Source organism: Dendrobates tinctorius, unplaced genomic scaffold (assembly GCF_039654945.1).
Source record: "Dendrobates tinctorius isolate UK_male_01 unplaced genomic scaffold, ASM3965494v1 ptg000003l, whole genome shotgun sequence".
In the NCBI taxonomy this organism is placed as follows: Eukaryota; Metazoa; Chordata; class Amphibia; order Anura; family Dendrobatidae; genus Dendrobates; species Dendrobates tinctorius.
The window spans coordinates 47,837,168-47,860,105 of record NW_027361671.1 but is presented as its reverse complement, the minus strand read 5'-3'; the positions used below and the strand labels follow the sequence as shown (position 1 = coordinate 47,860,105).

Genomic DNA, 22,938 nt, shown 5'->3' with positions numbered 1-22,938 from the left:
TTTTTTTTTTAAGTGGTGAAAAAAAAATTCGAAACTTGTAAAAGTTTGCACAGCGCAGCAATTACTGTGATATAAGCTGCGGCACTCAGATCACAGTAACGAGAAGTGAGCATTCACCAGGACTGTGCAGTGGCACTATACCAGGGCTGTGGAGTCGGTAAGCCAAACCTGCGACTCCAACTCCTCAATTTCCCTTACACCGACTCCAACTCCACGACTCCAATATATATTGCTTAAATTTAAGTGAAAAATTTATTGTAGTACAATGTGAACATCAGACATTTAATCATTTCTATGATACAATAATCAAGATATTTAGATAGAACATAATATATATATATTTATTGGAATACAACTTTAAAACACAAAACTGTAATAAATTGTAACTATGTAATACACTATGTAATATCGATTACATATATATTGTATATATACATATAACACTATGTAATAATCTATGTAAGTGGCAAAAAAACAGTTTTCAACAAAAACATACTAAATAACATTTGTGCAGTCTATGAATTTGTTCTAAGAAATAGAATTGCCTCCATCAGATCCTCCTTCATAGATTACCTCAAATCTGACCTAATAATTTTAAGGCTAGAGAACAACCTCTCTACAGTAACTTGGGTTGGAGGCAAAGCCGTAACCACATGGGCAACATCTCTAACAATTTCTGGGTATAAAGGAATTGCCTCATGCACAGTCAATTTTGATGAACGGTTGAATTTTTCTATTTCTTTGAGAGCAAGTGAAATATGGCCAATCTGCTTGCTATAGGAGATGGAGTGAAATCTTTTTCCTTGCGGCAACGCTTTGCTTGCTCCATGTCATCCAAATACTTGTCTAAGGCTACTTTCACACCTGCATCGGTACGAGCCCGTCGCAATGCGTCGGGCCGACGTACGTTGTGAAAGATTTGCACAAAGGGGGCAGCGGATGCAGTTTTTCAACGCATCCACTGCCCCATTGTAATGTCCGGGGAGGAGGGGGCTGAGTTTCGGCCGCGCATACGCGGTCGAAAATGGCAGACACAACGCACAAAAAAAGTTACATGTAACGTTTTTGTGTGCGTCGCGGCCGCCAAAACACGACGCATCCGTCGCACGATGGATGCGACGTGTGGCCATACGTCGCAATGCATCGCTAACGCAAGTCTATGGAGAAAAAACGCATCCTGCGGGCAACTTTGCAGGATGCGTTTTTTTCTCCAAAACGGTGCATTGCGACGTACGTCAAAACGCCTCATCTGATGAGGATGAAGATATGGCAGCAGTAGCACTGTCAGGACCCAAGTCATCTTGCGCCTGGTAGTCCTGTAGGCCACTCATCCCAACTGCTACCTCAGTCAGAGCTTCTTTTCCTTTAGTAAGCTGTTGATCATCAAGCAATATACGATGACTTGGGTCCACATAAACAGCTGCCAGAAAAATTTTATTTTTCAATAGCTGTGTCTCTCTCCGTTTCATTGAAGCAGAAATGCCATCTGCGATTAAACCTCTTCTTTGGGACAGGCAAAATAGCAAGTTCTTCCACTCCTTTATGAAAATGCCAGGAGTTAAATCCTCAGCTTGTAATTTTTTAGTCACGGTAAATGGGTGATTCAGCAATTCGTTCAATTCAGCCACCTGTGTCCATTGACCTTCATTTAGGGTTACCTGAGGGTTCGCCATATCTATGAGAAACTGTTTTAGTTCAAGCAATCGCTCAATCATTAAATAAGTGCTGCCCCACCGAGTGGCTTGATCGACAATTGCCCCTTTCCCAGCACGTCTCATCAAGATGGAATCAGTTTTAGGGGTTCTGGCGGCAATAACCAATTTCCTCACTTTTCCAATCAGATTTCCAGCATGTAACTCTTGCAGACTCTCTCTTATTGCCAGCTGCAGCGTGCACAACTTTCTCACTTTCTCCAGCTCGGGGCCCAGGAATCGGATCCTGTGCAAGGCAGGCACCCCTCCCCCTCCTCTCTCTGGTGAAGATGGCAGAAGACAGGACAGAGGAGGGGAGATTGCCCCCTGCAGTCTGGAGCCGGTATAGGACGGGAGCACTGCAGCATACGAGTTTTGATAGGTGCGTGCCCCTGCTTCTAGGGGGGGCAGCTGCCCCCCCGCCCCTCGCTTGCTACGACCATGCTTCACACACAGCGTTTTTGCGGATCTGTTTTTTTGCAGTAAAATGCAGTGACTCTGGGCATCCCAGCAAAGTCAATGGGTTTCAAGATATGACATTCAGACACATTGTTTTGTGAGGATCCGTTTTTGGGCTGAATGAGCATGTCAGTTTATGTGGCGTTTTTCTAATCTGCTTTTGCTATTGAAAACATTATGAGCTCGAAAACATTATGAGCTCAAAAACATTTCAGGTGATGCGGTTTTTTAAAAAGCTGATCTGCTTTTGCAGCTGAAAAACGTATCCTCAAAAATCGCAGCAAAAACGCTGTGTGTGAATGTAGCCTTAGATCAGGAATAGAACAGTCATTTATAGGACATTTCATAACTTTCCCAAATTCCTATGAAAAAATATTCAGCACATTCTGCATTGAACTACTTTACCCAATTTATTGTATATTTTAAGAGTCGGTCCATTTTATACCGTGTCAAGTATAGCGTGGCACTACCACAGGGTGTACAAGTAGGTTACCCAGACCATATCTGCTCTGTACCCCTGCTATACAGATATGGCACCAACAGGTCGTAAGATTTTAATAATACACAGTGTGCATTCTCTCCACAACTATGACTGATTCTTACACACACATTGTTTACAGGCAAACAGCCTCTGTACTCCAAGGAGTTGAATTCTATATACAGCGCTTCAATACACTTTAGTGTTAATTTACCAGGTATATATTCATGTTCTGTCACATTTTTACAAATTATTACCACACACCATATTCACCTGCTTTCATGTTTTATCATTTTTTAACTATTTGAGTACAGCACAGCATGCTCTAGTGACAGCTGGAAATATAACTCAAATCTGCATTATACCCCAAAGCAGGTATAATTATAATACCACTGTTTTCTTTATGATTATCACCATTATACGTCTCGATATTCTTGAACCACCTCACTTAATTTATTATAGAAGCCCACATAATTCTTGGGTATATATCTGGTTATCATATCGTGATAGCAGTCGGGTAGGTTATTTCTCTATTTACTCAATTCATTTTTTCTTTCCACCTGGTTCTCCTGACACATTGTCATTGTATAATCTGAGATTTTTCTATGAGATTTTTCCATGTATTACTCTGTGGTGTTGGATTACATATCTGAACAAATATTGGAAAATGTATATTTGACATCACTGTATCAATTATGAGGACTTATTATGATTTTTTGCATTTATTATAGCAGACTGACGAAGGCAGATTGTAGGCCGAAACGTCTCTTCTAGGACTGCATAAAAAATAAAACTTCATTTATAAAGGAACATTCAGTTGGTCCATTTTATACTGACTCCACCAAAATGAGCACCGACTCCACAGCCCTGGGCACTACTACAGCGATTTCATCCACTGACACGTACTCAACGCTGGATGAAGTCCCTGCAGAAGCCTTGGTTGCTTGGGTCTGATGAGCATTCACTGGTAATTACTGTGAAATAAGTATCACAGTGACATGACTTCTCTGCTCAGATCACAATAATTAACGGTGTGTGGTCGTCACATCAAAGCACCAGGACTGTGGCAGTGACTTCACTCAGCAGTACACATCTCTAGATGAAATCAACGTCGCATCGCTGGAGCTTATATTTAGGGAGTACTCACCGGTAACTACAGTGATCTCAACGTCACAATGACATGACAGCTCTGCTCAGATCACAATTACAGGTGACAAGAGAAAAGTTGTAATCCAGTGCACAGCTCTGGGCTATGTTACTATGGCGCTGAGATAGGACACCGACCACAATCTCCTATGCCCTGTGGCTGCCGTGTTTGTGGTGAGCGTCAGGTCGCGTCCCGAACCTTAAGGTATGTGCACACGCTGCGGATTCACCTGCGGGTTTTTTCCCGTGGAAACGCAGGTAAAGTGACCTGCGGTTTTGCTGCGGTTTGGCCTGCGGTTTCACACCTCTACTATGTTCAAGGTGTGAAACCGCAGCAGAATCCGCAGAAATAATTGACATGCTGCGGAAAAAAAAACGCAGCTTTTCCGCAGGTAAAAAACCGCAGCGTGAGCACTGCGGTTTTGAAAACCCATAGGCTAACATGGTGAAGTACCATGTCTGCGGAACTGCTGCAGTTCTGCAGGGCCAAAACCGCAGCGTGTGCACATGGCCTAATACACTAGCAAATAAAAACTGCAGCAGACAGCAATACATTTAAAAAAGAAAAACTCATTACATTTAAATGTATATATTTATAAATAAACTTTTACATATAAAATCAAACATTTAAAGGGAATCTGTCACCATATTTGAGCAAGCTATCCTATTAAGATGGGCATACGAGTTATAGACTGCTGAAAAGTGTCATACCTGTATGTCTTATGAATGATGATTTGTGGAAAAAGCATCTTTTGACAAGACATTCTTACTATGTGGGGTAGGAGGAAGGAAATTGGAGAATTCATCTTTTCGTGCACTGGAGAACTGTAGTTAAAGTAACGCTCCGGAGGTTGTGCAGAACAAAAGTTGTGCAGAACAGTGAAAAGGACCGACTGCAGTTGGAATGCGCAAACACTTCAAATAGAGAGGTTCAGTTGCTGTGAAGACTTCAGAGCAATCCAGAAAGTCCAGCAAGTGCCAAGACCATTTCCTAAAATGGATGCAGCCATGGGATTGGTCCAACATCAGTGCAGAGCTTGCTCAGGCATGGCAGCAGGCAGGTGTCAATGCATATGCTCCCTCAGTAAGGCAAAGGCTTTTGAAAGCTGGCCGGGTGTCAAGAAGGGCAGCAAAACAGCAAGTTCACTCAAAGAAAAACCATCAAGGACAGACAACCATTATGTAAGATGTACAGGGATTGGACTGGCGAAGACTAAGGGAATTAGACCTACTGGTAATTCTATTTCCAGGTAGTCCATCAGGACAGCACCATGGAGGTACTCCTTCCTTGACCTATAGTGGGACAGGTTCACAGTGAGGTTAAAAGGCCCTTCCCACCTCCACCCTCCAGTGTTTTTTCAAAGTACCACAGAAGGATGGATGGAAATTGTCTAAACGCGCCCTTGGAAACGCATATGCAAGACCCCTTAATGGCTCCATCTCAATCTCGAGCCATGTCGACTTGATGGATGAACAATCTGCCAGAAGATCGATCCTGTGCAAGCCTAAAGACAAACATAAGGGAGGGAATTAGGGGTGCTGTACTGAGGGACTACCTGGAAACAGAATTACCGGTAGGTCTAATTCCCCTTTTTCCATTACATCCCTCCAGACAGCACCATGGAGAATACCAAAATAAAGGTCCCAGGGTGGGTAGAGAAGCCCAAGGACCAAAGTCCCAGGCAAGAACCAGGTTAGAAATAGAAATAATCTGAACCATCAAAAGAAATATAGATATCTAAAGAGATCCACAAAAGATAATCACCGGAGTGAGTGTCTAATACAGGTCTATAATGGCCAATTCCAGTACGAATGTGGTAAACAATATATGCCGCTAAACCGAGAGTGAAACAAACCCGTTGTATACCAATATGTATACCAATAACTGCAGTGAATTACAGATATTGTGATAGATACTTATAAACACTGCAGTCACAGAATAGGTTTAAAAAAACCTTATTGCCCAGCAAAAGTATGGTGATAGCCACAGCCAAAATACATTGAGGACTGTACAAACCAGTAATCGCCTGCATGTGCTTAACAATGCAGGACTGTTCCTTCATCAGTCCTCCTGGGTTCAAATTAAACCTTGGATAGAGACCTGCTTACCATACAAGGAGACCTGCAGAACAAAGACCCTGGACTGCTGGAAGATCAAAGCAATAGCAGTTAGTACATGGAAAATGGCAGAGCATTGGGACGTAGGTACCCTACTCATCCAGGAGATCATGTCTACTCCGAAACTTTAGATGTATAAACCCCAAGTAAGGGTTGGATATTATTGAAACTAAGGAAATACTCAGTCTGGCAGGTAATATCTCCTGCCACTACCAACATCGGGCTTCTCATTAGAAGCGTTGAAAGGGAAATGAGGATCTTCCCTCCTGTTTTACTGATGTTAGAGACAGGGAGTCTGGACTCTGGAATTGATGAGAGTAAGTGGTGGTGGTGGGGGGTTGTTGGTAAAAATCCTTTGACACAAGATATTAATTGAAACTGCCTCTATACAAGTCAATAACCCAGACATTGTAAATGTGTCAGCTTATTTATATATTATATCCTAAAAGGCAATCTTCTTAAAGATATTTATACACCCTGACTGCCATGGTGGGAGGAACCAAGTTACTACATTGTGTTGTAACGTAAGTTACCAAGCAACAACACTGTATTTTGTATTTAATTTGTATTCTTGAAAAATCAAACTGTGTTGAAATCTATTGAGAATAGTTTAATGTACAATATACATTCACTCATTTTTGTGCCTGCCTTCAAAGAACAGTCTGTAGCCATTATTAACTCAGTTTTTGGCTTGTGATTGTAACGTAAGTTACCATGGAATGACCGTTGAGATCTCTGTTCCAAACAGAAGAAATGCTAAGTTACTAGGCCAATTCGAGTATACCTGTTCATCTGGCTAAGCCTAGTTGCAAAGAATGAAGCAAAAGAAGCTGGATCTGGGTCCCGAAACACAAGGACTCTATAGCCAAGTTGGGGACCGAGACAAAATGTGAAGCGGTAGGCCGACGATACAAGGCGCGGCCACACAACAAGGCACAAGTCAGAAGGTCTAAGCCAGAGGCACAAAACCACAACTCTCGAGGTACTATGACACACCTTGAGGCCCAGAGGCACCGAAGTATTATGACGCAATATGATGCACAGAAACACTACGCTGCACAGAAGCACTATGATGCAATATGATGCACAAAGACACTATGGCGCACCATGATGCACTATGAAGCAATATGATGCACAGAGGTACTATGAAGCGCTATGATGCACTATGATGTACAGAGGCACTATGAAGCCATATGATGCACTATGATGTACAGAGGCACTATGAAGCCATATGATGCACTATGATGTACAGAGGCACTATGAAGCCATATGATGCACTATGATGTACAGAGGCACTATGATGTACAGAGGCACTATGATGTACAGAGGCACTATGATGTACAGAGGCACTATGATGTACAGAGGCACTATGATGTACAGAGGCACTATGATGTACAGAGGCACTATGATGTACAGAGGCACTATGATTTACAGAGGCACTATGATTTACAGAGGCACTATGATGTACAGAGGCACTATGATGTACAGAGGCACTATGATGTACAGAGGCACTATGAAGCCATATGATGCAGTATGATGTACAGAGGTACTATGATGTACAGAGGCACTATGAAGCCATATGATGAAATATGATGTACAGAGGCACTATGAAGCCATATGATGCACAGAGGCAATATGATGCACGGAGGAACTATGATTCAATATGATGCATAGAGGCACTAAGATGCACTATGATGCACGGAGGCACTAAGATTCATAGAGGCACTAAGATGCAATATGATGCATAGAGGCAATTAGATGCAATATGATGCAATAAGCTGCCCAGAGGCACTATGATGCCATATGATGCACAGACTACAGCCATGCTTGAAGGTGCCAAACAAGAGACCAGGTCCAAGAAAGCAATCAGAGATCCGGATAAACCTCCACTCTGAATACTACACATCTCAATTGTCAGACCAGCGCCACCAGAAGGAGCTAATTAATGAGCCGCAGCTGGAGGGCAGTCTTCATGGAGACCATGTGCTGCATTACCACCGTGTGTCCAGCCATAAGGCTCTGTGCAGACATGGCCTGCAACTGAGGTCACATCATGAGATGTAGCCTGGACATATGGCCTTACTATAGCCTAGAGGTCCAAGGCCTAGCGTCTTATATGTGAAAACACATCTCAGCACATGAGACTCTAGGCCCGGCTTTGGCACGAAGTCACGAGACTAGCATCAGCACAGAGGCCTAGGCCATCAACACAACATTCCAAAATGCGCTCACCTGTGCTGGCTCCATACCTGCTAGAAAAACAGGGGGAGCTGGTAACGCCGAAAGCCTAGCATGGAGGGAAGCGCCGTCCAGTCAGAAATGTTGCATTACTGCCAGACATTTCCTCTCATGTGCCCCACGAGATCTAGGAAACTAGCCTGTTGCCTGTCCCATTCTGCACTTTTGCGTTCCGCCATGGAACGTACGCCGACCTTATATCCTGGGGCCCCGCTCTGACGTTACCGGAGGCGCGACGGCCTTCTCCACCACGTGATTTCCGGAAGTAGCGGTGTTTTGCCGGCCAGCATCCGAGCTGAGAGCCCCCCATCGGGAGGAAGCGGCTCTACCCAGGAGCCTGTCCGCTTTACTGGTCTCTGTAGCTGAGGGACTCCCCACCGGGAAGTTTCAGCCCTGGGCTGCTTGACAGGGGGAAAGATTGGACGCGCCGCACGATCCCCCTGAGCCCATTGTGCAGGCTGGCTGTTGGCTGAGGAACCTCTCTGAGAGAAGTGGCCACAGTCCGCTTGACAGAGGGGAAGGGAAGGCTGAAACCACTGATCCCTGAGACCACCTGGTACAGCTATTGATGGCTGAGGGACCTCTACCCAGAGAAGAACCAGCCAAGGACTGCCTGCCAGGGGGAAGGGAAAGCCGTAAAACGTCCACAGGCTATCTTCACTCTAGGAGCAACCTCTCATACAATTGTCCCCTGTTGGGACAGGAAAAACACTGGAGGGTGGATGTGGGAGGGGCCATTTAACATCTCTGTGATCCTGTCCCGCTATAGGTCAAGGAAGGACTAGCTCCATGGTGCTGTCCGGAGTGACGTAATGGAAAAAAAAGTTCATTTCTCTGATGAAACCGCATTGTTGGACTCTCCATGTATGTGTTGTGACTGTCACACAACCGCGACACATGCAGCTGAGGAGCTGAACAGCTGATTATCAGGAGCGTTCCAGGTAAGACTAGGTTCACATTGTGTTAGGGCATTCCATTTAACGGATCCGTTTGTAAGCAGCACTAACGCAATGTAATGGACATGTTAACGCACCCATAAACTTCCATTAGTGTGACAACGAATGTCAAAATCGGCATGCGTTTGCAGTGGTCCATTAGTTTGTGACGCACCTTCCAACGCAAACTACCACGTTTTCGGGTCCGGTACGGCGAACGCACAGTGAACAGAAGCGTTCGTTCTGCCATAGAACTATTGCAAACGCAGGCAGATGCATAATGACCTAACGCAGCCAACATGCTTTAACGCATGCCTTAACGCGAAGGCAAAAATACACCAGAAAAAGACCATTTTGGGCTCATTTTTAGTGCATCCGTTTAACGGATCCGTTAAACGGATTGCCCTAACGCAATGTGAACCTAGCCTTACCGAGGCAGCTATTCGGTAAGCGCTATAACTATTCGGATAAGTGCATATCCGAAGCTATTTCATCAAAAATAGTGATGAACAATGTTTTTTCCAGCATAATGGAGACTATGTCACAACGCAAAATTGACAATTAAGGGGCTCGGTGAATAAAACATTGAAATTCTAGGTCCATGGTCAGGAATCTCCACAGATCTCAATCCCGTGGTCAATCCTTAAAAAGTGGGTTGCAAACAAAATACAAAAATTGTGACAAACTCAAAGCACTGATTAGACAAGAATGGGTTGCCATCATTCAGGATTTGGCCCAGAAGCTGATATACAGCTGCCAAGGCGAACTGCAGAAGTCTTGAAAAATACGGGTCAACACTGTAAACATTAAAGGGGTTGTCCACTACTAGGACAACCCCTTCTTACACTAAATGTTCGGCCCCAATAATAAACCTATATTCACCTCCAGTGCCGATGCCATTCCAGCTGTGTAGGCACTCGCGGTCCAGGGGGTGTGATGCAGTTGAATGAAACGTGATGCCTGGAGCCCAATCAGCGCTGGCGTCACTGTCTCCACCTTCGCACAAATTGAACATGGAGAGGAAGTTTGGGATCAGCTGCAGCCCCGGCTTCCTTGTCACATTTTTTTTTTTCCAAAGGCGGAGATAATGACGCCAATGCTGATTGGGCGCCGGACTCACATGTTACAACAACTCCTCACAGCCCAGGGGAGAGCAAGTGCTGACACCGTGGGAACGGTGCCAGCACGGGAGGCGAGTATAGGCTTTATTATTTTATTGGGGCCAAACATTTAGTTTAAGAAGGATTTGTCCTAGTAGTGGACAACACTTTTAAGACTTAAGAAATGCTGATAATTGTATGGCAGTAACCATAGAAATATCTGACTAAAAGATCTAAAAACAATGAAACAACAAACTGTGAAAACTAAACTTTTTGTCTTTCTGAAAACTTTTGGTCACAACTTTATGCGATTGCTGTCTTTAAGACAACCCATGGTGTGACACTTAATGAATTTACTCAAACACTCTAAATGTCCTTTGTTTACCTTGTGATTGGACATCCCAAATAATGACAGTATTGTTGATATCCACAGATATTACATGATCACCAAAAGGCAGCACCAGATGAATTTCTGCATCATGACCTTTATATGTGTGGACAACCTGAAAAAAACAAAAACAAAAAAAAGCCAAATAAGTAGAAGGAAAAGCACTGTGCCACATATTATAATACATGGTGACCAGAAAAATGTTTTATTTTGTTAAAATTAAAAACAAAACAAACTGTTCCACATGGGTTTCTGGAGCATAAATTACCAAATATTACAAATACTGTATATCTGGCTGACATTTATAGTGATTTTTGTAGAATATCTCAAGTACATAGCTCTCTGAAATAATTCCATATGGTATTTATCAATATAGCTTTTGACCTGCAAACAAATGCACAGTGTACAGTAGTGGATTCTGTAAAGTGATCAGAGGCTGTTGAATATTACATAAATATTCTCCTTTACAAGCAATGTATTTAGAGGACAGGACTGACGCTGCATCAGAGGCACTATTTTTTCAGCTGGATTCTGAATACTATGGCTTCAAAGGGTATGTGCACACACTGCGGAATGCTCTGCGGATTTGGCAGCGCAGATTTTGTAAAATCCGCAGGTAAATCTGCAGGTCAAAAGACCTACAGTTTTACCTGCGGATTAGCCTGCGGTTTTGCCCTGCGGTTTATCATCTCTACAATGGAGGAGATGGCAAACCGCAGCGGAATCCGCAGAAAGAATTGACATGTCAATTCTTTCTGCGGTTTAGAAACCACAGCAACCGTCTGCACTGCAGTTTTTGATATCCATAGGATATTATGGTACTGTACACCGCAGCAGAATCCGCAGCGTGCACACACACACCCATAGTCTTCTATAGATGCTTTGTTACAGCTCCATGCCAACAGTATACTCTACAGTATAATATGGCCATAGACACGAGGCTTAAAAAAAAGAACAAAAAACTACAGATATGGCAATATAAACAGCCTCCCCTGTCTGGATTCATATGTGTCTTGTGGTCCAAGAAATGACTGGCTTTGGAGGTCCTAACCTAAACTCAACAGCCTCATATATGCCTATGATGCTGCTTGAGTCAGGAGACCCACGGGCAGGTTGTACATTGCTGCCTACACTCAGACTGTGAAACATGGATACAATAAGTTGTGGAGCACACATAGTAGTATTCAGCTCACCCTTGTAGGATTCCCAGCGAGTTACATGTAATGGAGCACGAGATCTCGTCTCTCCCAGACGTGAAAGCAAGGTGCATGAATGAAGGTGGAGCTACAGCTCCGGTAAAAATTGTAGGCTTTTATTAGAACATTTAAGACAATTATCATGACATGCCAAATAGGTATAGCTGGAGGTTTGGAAGGTGCAAGGAGATGAAACACTGGACACGTTTCGAACACTAATATCGAGTTAAGAACACAGTGTTCGAAACGCGTCCGGTGTTTCATCTCCTTGCACCTTTCAAACCTCCAGCGACGCCTATTTGGCATGTCACGACAATGCCATTGTTTTAAATGTTCTGGATCTTCACCTTCATTCGTGCGCAAAAATGAAGTTGGCCTAAATGGGAAGAATTCTGTCAAGAGGCAACTCAAATAATGAAACAGATTTTACAAACCTCTTTGTTTCTAGCAAATGCTTTAAGGAGATTTCCATGAGATGTAAACACCAGCATGCGGTCTGCAGCAAGACAGCTAACATTTTCTGGAAGCGCGTTGCCTGAAAGTGGATATATTACAGTAAAGTTATACTGACAAGGTGGATAAATGTCTGCAGTGATAAATGATCCGAAGCTGAGCAACTCCTTACAGTACACAGAAATAACTTCAATAAAAAGACTAATGACTAGTTTAGGGTCTTCAAATTTGAAAATGTCCATTTGATCTCCATTTATAGAGAAGCTTCTGTCCACATATGGTAATACAGCAGAGAAAATAAACAAATGTACACATCATACAAGTGAAAGCATGGAGATGTGCACAATGGAAATAACTGATCTCATAGAGGAAAAAACACTTCCACACAAGAATATCATCAGGTTGAGCAATTATTTTTTATAAACCGAGCAGTAAATTCAACACTTACTCGCAGCAACTTGACCAAGCTTGTTCACCTAAAAAAATAAAATAAATAGGGTTAGCACATAGAAAAAACCTGGAAGTTGAGAACTGGGAAGGGGAGAACACGCAAGGGATCCGGTCACTGTGACCTGTCCACTTAGTCAATTGATTCCCAAGCTTCCAGTTTAAAGTATGTTTGTTTTCTCTGAAACATTGTTGCATTTCAAAGGAGCTTGAAATCACCTAACAGATCTCTTTGAAAACCTTTAAATTCACATACTGTATATCCTGTACACACCTACATAAGGAATATGGACTTCAGACACAGGATTTAATTTCTATGCATTTCTATGAAAATTAATGTGGGGAGACTACAATGTTTCCTCCAGCAAGGTCACATTTCCACAATCATACATTCCTTAGGGTTACAAGGCAGACAATTATCCAAATTGTTTGAATTTGAAGAGGTGTTTTACCTATAGATATACTGTACATTGTATATGCATAGAATAGCAAGAAAGCAGAGACCCTCAAATGATTGGGAAAAAAAACAGGGATCCTGCGCTTCCTATAGGTCCTTGACTAAACCTAGAAGTGGTGATAGCTAGTGTCTCTGACATGCTCATAGGAAACCTGCTATGAAGACCTGACTTTGGTGGCGTTTTCCATTTTGTACATAATACACTGCTCAAAAAAATAAAGGGAATACTTAAACAACATAATAATGTAACTCCAAGTCAATCACACCATTTCTTTGTTCTCATCCTTTTTGGCTGTTTTGGTCACTTTTACATTTTGTTATTGCTCTCACCTCTAGAGGTACAGTAGCAAAAGTCGGTGTCTACAACCCACAGAAGTTGCTCTGGAAGTGCAGCTCATCGAGCATGGCACATCAATGCAAGCTGTGGCAAGAAAGGTAGCTGTGTCTGTCAGCAGAGTCCAGAGCATGGAACAGATACCAGGAGACAGGACTGAACACCAGGAGACGTGGAGGGGGCCATAGGAGCGCAACAACATGACAGCTATCTCCTCCTCTGTGTATGGATGAACAGTAGTGCCAGAACCCTGCAAAATGACCTCCAGTAGGCCAATAACATCCATGTGTCTGCTCAAACTCTCAGAAACAGACTCCATGAGAGTGGTACAAGGGTCCGATGTCCACAAGTGGGTGTTGTGCTTACAGCCCAAAACCGTGCAGGGCAATTGCCATTTGCCAGTGAACACCAAACTCGGCAGATTTGACATTGGTGCTCTGTGCTCTTCACGGATGATTTGTTCACACTGAGCACATGTAACAGACGTGACAGTCTGGAAACACTGTGGGAGAATGTTCTGCTGCCTGCAACATCCTCCAGCATGACTGGTTTGGAAGTGGGTGCGTAATGGTGTGGAGAGGACCCATTCTGAGACCATATATAGGTGCAGTGGGCCCCGAGTTCCTTCTGATGCATGGCAATGCTAGGTCTCATGTGGCTAAAGTGTCAGCAGTTCTTTAATGATGAAGGCATTGATGCTATGGACTGGCCTACCCATGCCCCAGACCTGAATCCAATCGATGACATCATGTCTTGTTTCATCCACCAACGTCACATTGCACCACAGACTGTCCAGGAGTTGACTGATGCGCTTTAGTCCAGGTCTGGGAGGAGATCCCTCAGGAGAACATCCGCAACCTCATCAGGACCATGCCCAGGCGTTGTAGGGAGGTCATAAAGGCATGTGGATTCCACACACATTACTGAGCATCATTTCCTTGTCTGGATCAGGCTGAATTTTGATTTTCCACTTTGATTTTGAATATCATTCTAAATCCAGACCTCCATGGGATATTAGTTTTGATTTACATTGATCATTTTTATGTTTTATTGTTTTCAACACATTCCACTATATAAAAAATAAAGATTTGAACTGGAATATTTCAGTGACATCTAGGATGTAGTATTGTAGTGTTCCCTTCAGTTTTTGAGCAGTGTATATTTGTTAAAGGGGTCTGTTCAAAATAACCAGTTTACAACGCGTACCCTGGGACCTCTGGCAGTGCTGTGCGGACAGACTAGGGTGTCCCCACCACCCACTAGTTTAGGAAAGGCAGTGGCTTTAGGATAATAGAAAGTTACCACTAAATTTAAACAGCTTCATATTTTACATGGTGAATGGTGGTGCCCTCATCTAGGGATATTGTATAAAAGGTAGAGCGGATGTTACAAAGCCTTAGTAAATTAATTCATACGTCACGTCTCTCCCCAGATTTCTTTTAGAACTTATAAAAAACTAAAGCAGTGAGACAAAAATAACAGGATCTGTGGCCATATCTGATCAAGTGAAAACTATTTCTGTGCGCAACTTGTCAGGTCACTAGGTATGTGATGCTCATCAGCATCGTCTAAAAGTATAGTAGCGATGGGCAGTCTGGATCTTTTGGATCCCAATTAAATGTATTCACAAGCAGGAGAACATATACTGTAAAATCACTGCAGTTTCAGTCGGATCAGGAGCCGGGCACCATCATCCAAACCCAGTAAGGCTATGTGCACACGCAGCGGATTGGCCTGCGGTTTATCACCTCTACAATGGAGGAGATGGTAAACCGCAGCAGAATCCGCAGAAAAGAAGTGACATGTCATTTCTTACTGTGGATTCAAAACCACAGCTTTTCCGCAGTTAAAAATCCACAGCATGTGCACAGCAGATTGTAAATCCCATAGACTTACATGCTACTGTACACTGTCTGCAGAACTGCTGTGGATCCGCAGCGGCCGAAACCGCAGCAAAAACCGCAGTGTGTGCACATAGCTCAAGAGCTACTTGAACACTGCAGGTGGCTCTCACAGGGGGCTGGCTCCCACCGGTCACATTAGGGAGCCGCTGATAATGACCCTTCAGTAAAGTTTGAGGCTGCAGTGATCACTGCTGACCACAATCGGTCAGCTCCTTGTAGTGCATCTCGCCTTATAGACAAGCTGCCACAAGCTGCACATTACCTGGGTGCGCACTGTAAACCATGGGCGCTGCCATCATACTCACATTGTACGTGTGGAAAGTCTTCCCCACTGCAGTGACCAGGTAGAACTCCTTGTGCTTCTTGTGGTAGCGCACTACATGCGGTAAGTGATTACTGTACATGCCCATGGCCCGGTACCCGGTGAATAACACGCTTCCCCGGCCTCCTTTTTCCGCCGCCATGTTTCAGCAGAGCAGCAAGCCGGCTGCCCGTACCAACCACGTGTGGGTGCACAAGCTGCAGGCTCCACAACACAGCGAGCGCTCCAACTTCCGGCTGTGAGGTGCCGCACTCTCACCCTTCCGCCGCACAGAATAGATCCCTGAACATGTTTCCACGACATCCTGGTTCCTAGTAGAGTAGGACGACGTTTCTGCGGCACAGTAGCTGCAGGAGCGGAGATATTTAGAAGTGGCTCTAGTTATTTCTCCGTGTTTTACTCCTGTTCCTCATATGTATAGAAGATACATTACACACTGACATTGGAGCTCCTAATGTGTCTCTGGAAGCAGCTTATGCCCCCATCCTATGCTGGTATAGATATAATGTCCGCATAGGCTGCTTCCACAGTCACATTTTAAGCTCCATGGTGTTTTATAATGGCGTCCTGCTGCCTCATTTCTTCTAAAAACAGATTACAACACTATAATGTAACAGTGTTAGTGTGAATTCACACTGTGCAGATTTTGTTGCAGAAATTTCTGTGACTAAAATCGGCTCCATTCCTGCACGGAGCGGGTCTGGGGCTTTCTACATCTAAGGCCGGGGTCACACCAACCGACGCAAAATACGGTCCGTAGTTTACATGCGTAATACGGATGAATGGCCCCTAAACAGTGCTCCGTATGTCATCCGTAATCAAGGTGCAGTCGCGTATTTTGCGCATGTCAGCATCCGTATGTAATCCGTATGGCGAGATTTTCTCGCAGGCTTGCAAAATGGACATATAATGGAGCCCTATGACAGGGTTTCTAACACAAACCAAAGAATAGATATAGACACACAGAATGCATATATATATACACACAAATCATTGAGACACATATATATATTTATATTTCACAGAGTTCTTCATAGCAGAATAGCCGCTAATTCAATTGCCGGCTTTTGTCAAATCATTCCCCAACCCGACATGAAATGACACATGGTTACATACAGTAAACCATTTCATTTCATGTTTTTTTTTGTATGTCTTTCATTAGTAATTAGATGCGGGTTGATGTGTAAAATTTGGGAGGTGTAGGTGTTAATTTAAGGGGTTAATTTGTTGTAAAAAAATGTGTGGGCTCCCGCGGTAATTTGTCAATGCAGGAGCCCACATATTTTTTAACAAAAAATTAACCCCTTAAATTAACACCTACACCTCTCAAATTTTACACATCAACCCGCATCTAATTACTAATGAAAGACATACAAAAAAAAACATGAAATGAAATGGTTTACTGTATGTAAACCATGTGTCATTTCATGTCCGGTTGGGGAATGATTTGACAAAAGCCGGCAATTGAATTGGCGGCTATTCTGCTATGAAGAACTCTGTGATATATATATATATATGTGTCTCAATGACATGTGTATATATATATATGTATTCTTTGTGTATATATCTATTCTTTCGTTTCTTTACTAAACCTGTCAGTGTGATTTTACTGTATAGCGCACTGAATTGCCGGCTTTTCTAAAGGACACCGGGTGCGTAATTCTTGCAAGTCACATGTGTGGTCCGTGTGTAATCCGTATTTTTAGCGCACCCATAGACTTGCATTGGCGTACTACGGGCGTAGTACACTGACAATCGCAGCATGCTGCGATTGGCACGGACCATAGAATACAGATGAGAAATATACGGCTGTTGGGAGCTGCCCCATAGAGAATCATTGGTCCGTGTGTAATGTGTGCTTTTAACGCCTCTCACTCGTCCGTATTCCTCTCTAGTGTGACCCTGGCCTAAGGGCTCATACTCGCATGCGAGAAACTCAGACGAGTCTCGTACGTTGATACCCAACACTCGGGTGCGGAGCCTGTGGCTGCATAGAAATACAAGCAGCTGAACGCTTTGATCTGAGTGCCGGCGGCAGTGCCGGGTATTGACGTACGAGACTCGTCTGAGTTTCTCGCATGTGAGTATGAGCCCTAAATCTGTAACACAGACCTATTAACTTTTGAAGAACAAAAAGAGGAACGAATCATTTGGCTCACATAGCGCACCACAGCAAATTTTGACTAGACGCCTGTCCACACCCCAATCTATGCCCATTTACCATTTCTTTCTCCAGAAGGAGATGTTAGCGGGGCGGTAGTGGCAGTGAGGGACATTCAGAAGACGCTGAAGGATGCAGGGCGTAGGACCAAATCTGGAACTGTCTGCTGTATCTGGGACAGTTGGGACTAGAGATGAATGGATGGAATCACGGGACTCCAGCGTGCAGGTCAGTGTTTCCTGGCGGCTGTCCGGTAACAGTGGTTCTTTTACCCTCTGGCACGGCTTTTGGTTAGCCAGTGCTGGAGTGACGTCATCTGTGCCTCATGCTCATATCTAGTTGGGAACTGTGGATTTCTTTTTTGTTCACTCATTCCCAGTTGGAAAAGCCAGAATGTTATAATTTTTAGTAATGCTTCACGATACGATATCTGGCTTTTTTGCGTCTGTAAGGCCATGTTCACATGTGGCGTTTTCTGCACGTGTCCGCAACAAACTACTCAATAACAATCTTCTTCATTGCATTTATGCAGCAATTTTTGTATGCCTTTTCCTCCTTATTTGATGCATTTTTCATCCAGATGTGAAACCGCGTTTTTAAATGTTTTTTATAGTGCAGAAAAGCTTTTATTTTGCATTTAAAAAAGTATCTGCAATTTTTTACATGCATTTTTTTTATAATTTTAAGTTCCACATAGAAGCCTTAGGCTACGTGCACATGCTACGGATTGGTCTGCGGATTTTTTTTCTGCGGAACCGCAGGTAAAATGACCTGTGGTTTTACCTGTGGATTGGCCTGCGGTTTTTCCCTGCAGTTTATCACCTCTACAATGGAGGAGATGGTAAACCGCAGCAGAATCTGCAGAAAAGAATTGACATGTCATTTCTTTCTGCGGATTCAAAACCGCAGCTTTACCGCAGTTAAAAATGCGCAGCATGTGCACAGCAAATTGTAAATCACATAGAATAACATGCTACTGTACACTGTCTGCAGAACTGCTGAAGTTCTGCTGCGGCCAAAACCGCAGCAGAACCGCAGCAAAAACCGCAGTGTGTGCACATAGCCTTAAGGCTGGGTGCCAGTTCCAGCAGCGCTTTGGATGCAGCACATGTTCGATGCGTCCAAAGCGCTGATGGCTTTTGAACACAGGTGATTCTACATGTGTTCATTGAACTGTGCGGAATCACCGCATCCCAATACATTGTACAGGTGACATTTATTTTGCGGAAACTCGCGTCTCCACAAGAGAAATTGACATGCTGCGGTCTGGAAAGACGCACCGCTTGTCTGCCTCCGCGGGTGATTTATGCTACATGTGAACACGGGATCAGTGTTTCAGTGTTACATTTTTATTATATTATGGTTTTCCTGGAGAAAAAGACATCAAACATACCATTTAGAGGTAACCATAAATAATCTGATCTCTGTGTTGTGCAGGTCTTTATGATAACTCAAGGACATCAAATATGGCCATGTTATTTGCTGATTTCTGATGTTTATTATTATTTATTTATTTTTTTAAAATAGTGCAGTGAAATCTACATTATTGTAATTGGTTTTCAATATTTTTAGTAATCTTATAGGAAGAAAAAAAATATTTTCCAGCTAGAATACAGGGACATACAGTAGATATACAGTGCTAAGTACAAATGTATCTATATGTATCATTATAATGTGCTTGTGGAGTCAGAGCCTACAATGCAGCTTCAGGTATGCAATAAGAAATCCCCCCCCACTTGCCAGTGCAAGTTATTGCTCATAATATTAGCTACTGCCTGCAATGATGTAGGTTGTGGGTACAATTGCAAGGGCAACCAGATCATACAAAAAAGAGAAAATGACATTTTTGCTTTATTTTTTGGGTAGTTTTATAGGAACAAAACAAATCTGACTTTTTCCCTACTTCCTATCTTCTCTCGCTGACAACTTTATCTTTCACAAGGTAGAAGAGAGAACAAGGGATCTGCCATCTTGTACCTAATTCTTACCAAAAGGGAGGAAGTGGTTGAGGAAGTAAAGGCCGCTGTGAATTTAGGAGTAAAACAATCTAATTCGCTATATCCCTCCTTCTGAGGAGAAAAAAATTGATCAGAAATAATCACAATGCCCAAAAATTTAGAAAAATGTCTATTACAATACAATCTTTATTAGTACACAAATACACAAAAAAAAATTATAGAGTAAAACAAATGCCTCTAATGCGAGGGACGCATCAGGCTAGGGACCCCGTTACACATTTATAAAAGTTTATTGCGAAGCACGGGCTGTAAGAGAATGAATAAAATGTATTCTGGATATGAGTCCACTTCCGGTGAGGGCAGTCCGATGGCATAGCACGCCTCATCTTACTTCCAGCAGCTCCGACCGCCCATGTGAGACGAAGACACATGGCTCATTGGCACAGCTAACATTTAAAAGGCCCGGTGTCCCTCTTTCCGGACACGCCCCCTGAAGAAGTGTGGACGAAATGCGCGTTGGGGTTGAGGGACACAGCACGGACCCTGTATTTATTTGAGTGAGTCACACAGTTTGGGCATTTGGCCAATTGCATTAGACTATAGAGGCATTTATAGGTATATCTAATTGTAGATACCAGCTATAATGGTGTCACAAGCTGGTGTATATTTGGTACCCAAGTTTTCCAAGGAAGTGCCAATAAAAGATGACGTAATAATCTGCAGTATCCATCCTTTCCTTTTTACTGAGCCTTTTAACTTAGTGAATTAATGTTATTCAAAACAAGGCAATCCTCCCATCCCAACAATGAAAAGATGAAAAAATATTTTTTTTGCTTTGCTGTTTTTAAAGTTAGCAAAAAAACTACAGTCTTATCTGGGACCAGCCTCATCATTTGTACAACAACATACAGGTACTTTCAAAGAAATCAGACTTCACAAAACCTTCTTTGGATTTTAGGACTGCAGTTATGATTCTGCAACACATAAAATATGCATGTCGATGAATAATGTCTGTTTTTAAGGGGGACCTGTCACTAGATTCATGCTGCCCAAACCGCATGAATCTTCCTTACTCTGACATGTAGAAAGCATAGCTTGAGAAGCTTTTACCCACTCTGTTCCAGTTGATTGACAGGTCTCTCCCATGTTTGTACAGGAGGAGGAAGGACAAGAAGGAGGACTTTTCAGTCATGGAGAACAGAAATAGTCAGTCCTCTCCCTATAGTCTCCAACTGACTTTTCAAACTATGGAACTGATTCATCAACGCTTTTATGCCACAGAAGTGTCTTAAATGGTTTGAGAACCTGCACTTTTTGTGCAATGCAAAGTTGTGCAAAAACTTTTCAACTTTTGGTGTTTTTACTGCAATTTGAATCAGTTTCTGAAATGAGCAGGGCTGGGGAGGATCCGAGGCCGGATGGGATATGGCGATGACGACACACCTAATTAATTAAAACTGCCGACATTTTGAATAGCAGAAGTGCTACTGTAGTCTCTGACTGAAGTAGCATTTCTGGTGCTGCCCACAGAAGTGGACACCACTTAGAAGTGCTAAATTCATTAAGTGCAGTGTGCCGCTCAGCAAATTCATTGTCTCTTGTACTCCATCTAAACACCGTGGTGCTTCAGAGTAAAACATATCTGTCTGCAGTTGTGCAGCCAGGCTTTGTTGAAGGTTAGTTCAGGTAGCATGGATGAAGAGTATAACCATTCTAGCTCAGAAATTGGTGATTTTGCTGTGATGAGCGTTCTGCTGCTGATTTGAGTATAATATCATTTATATTTTATATTATATTTATTGATATTCCAAGACTTTTGTTCAGGACGGCTATTAGTGCTTCCCTCTTCCAGTAATTTTTCTCTAACAACAGAAGTAATAATCAGTACTCGCTCTTCACATCACCTGCTGCTCCAATACCATCACTTAAGGCCCCGTCACACATAGCAATCTCGCTAGCGAAATCGCTGCTGAGTCACAACTTTTGTGACGTAACAGCGATCTCACCAGCGAGATCGCAGTGTGTGACAGCGATCAGCGACCGCCCCCCCCCCCCGCCGGGTATTGCTGATCGCTGCAAGAAACCTCTGGACATCTTTTTCGTCGCTGATCTCCCGCTGGCCAGCACGCATCGCTGCGTGTGACAGGCGGGAGACCAGCGATCAGCTGTAAAATAATAAAAAAAAAAAAAAAATTGTTATTCTCACCTTCCGGCGTCCCGCGCAGTCTTCCCGCCTCTCTCCTCGCTCCCGGTCCCAGTAATCCTTTGCAAGAATGACCGTGAGACTTCGCGATCCCGCGAGAACGGACGTCATCGCGGTCATTCTCGCAAAGGATTACTGGGACTGGAGCGTGGAGAGAGGCGGGAAGACTGCGCGGGACGTCGGAAGGTGAGAATAACAATGTTTTTTATTTTAATTCTATTTTTGACATGAATATGGCATCAGCGCGCTGGTAACTAACAGAACACAGCAATGCCGCGCGTGTGGCGTCGCTGTGCTAATCGCTGGTGAAGCTGTCTGTTTGACAGGTCACCAGCGATCACATAGCGACTTACCAGCGATCCTGACACATTGATATCGTTGTCGGGATAGCTGGTAAGTTGCTATGTGTGACTCCAGCATTAGTTCATCTCTACTGGCTTTTTTTTTTTACCTGTCTTGCAGTGATGACATCATGTCCATTCACGTAACCACTGCAGGAAATCAATAGCCCGTTTGGTCTAATCCAGTATGTAGGTACCACCGGTAAGGCCAGTGATTGGCTGCAGCGTTCAAGTGCTGTATGGCATATGGTCGCTGCAATAAAATAAGCAAAGAACGCCAGGGTATTTATGTGGTTAGTTTTTTATGATATTGTATCTAACACTTTCATTGTATCCTATGATTTACTAAGCACGTTTTTACATAGGGTTCCTAACAGAAAAATGTGTTGAGTAATACTCATCACTATTTCATACAAGTATTTAGCTGGCAAAGCAGGGGAATCTCCCAATTAGGGTCATAAGATAAGCTAAATGAGCAGTCTTTAGTGTGTTTATTTACTCTCCATGGCATTTGTACAAGTCATATCCTATTAACACTGACACAGGCCACAATACTACTATTGTTCTGGGTCTGCAATTTGCCTGCCATGTAATGGTAAGTTTTACATT

At 43.2% G+C, this 22,938-nt stretch overlaps 1 protein-coding gene across 1 annotated transcript in view; it reads right to left on the bottom strand.

The window, feature by feature from the left end:
• The window catches only part of WDR36 (WD repeat domain 36), a 58,178-nt gene extending 42,209 nt beyond the window's left edge, over positions 1-15,969 (bottom strand). The window contains exons 1-4 of the mRNA XM_073549853.1: positions 15,650-15,969; positions 12,651-12,678; positions 12,184-12,284; positions 10,551-10,668 (exon numbers count right to left, since the gene is read on the bottom strand). Of these exons, the coding sequence (XP_073405954.1) occupies positions 10,551-10,668; positions 12,184-12,284; positions 12,651-12,678; positions 15,650-15,808 (406 nt within the window). The 5' untranslated portion in view covers positions 15,809-15,969. The remainder of the gene's footprint in view (positions 1-10,550; positions 10,669-12,183; positions 12,285-12,650; positions 12,679-15,649) is intronic.
• Positions 15,970-22,938: the final 6,969 nt, after the last annotated feature.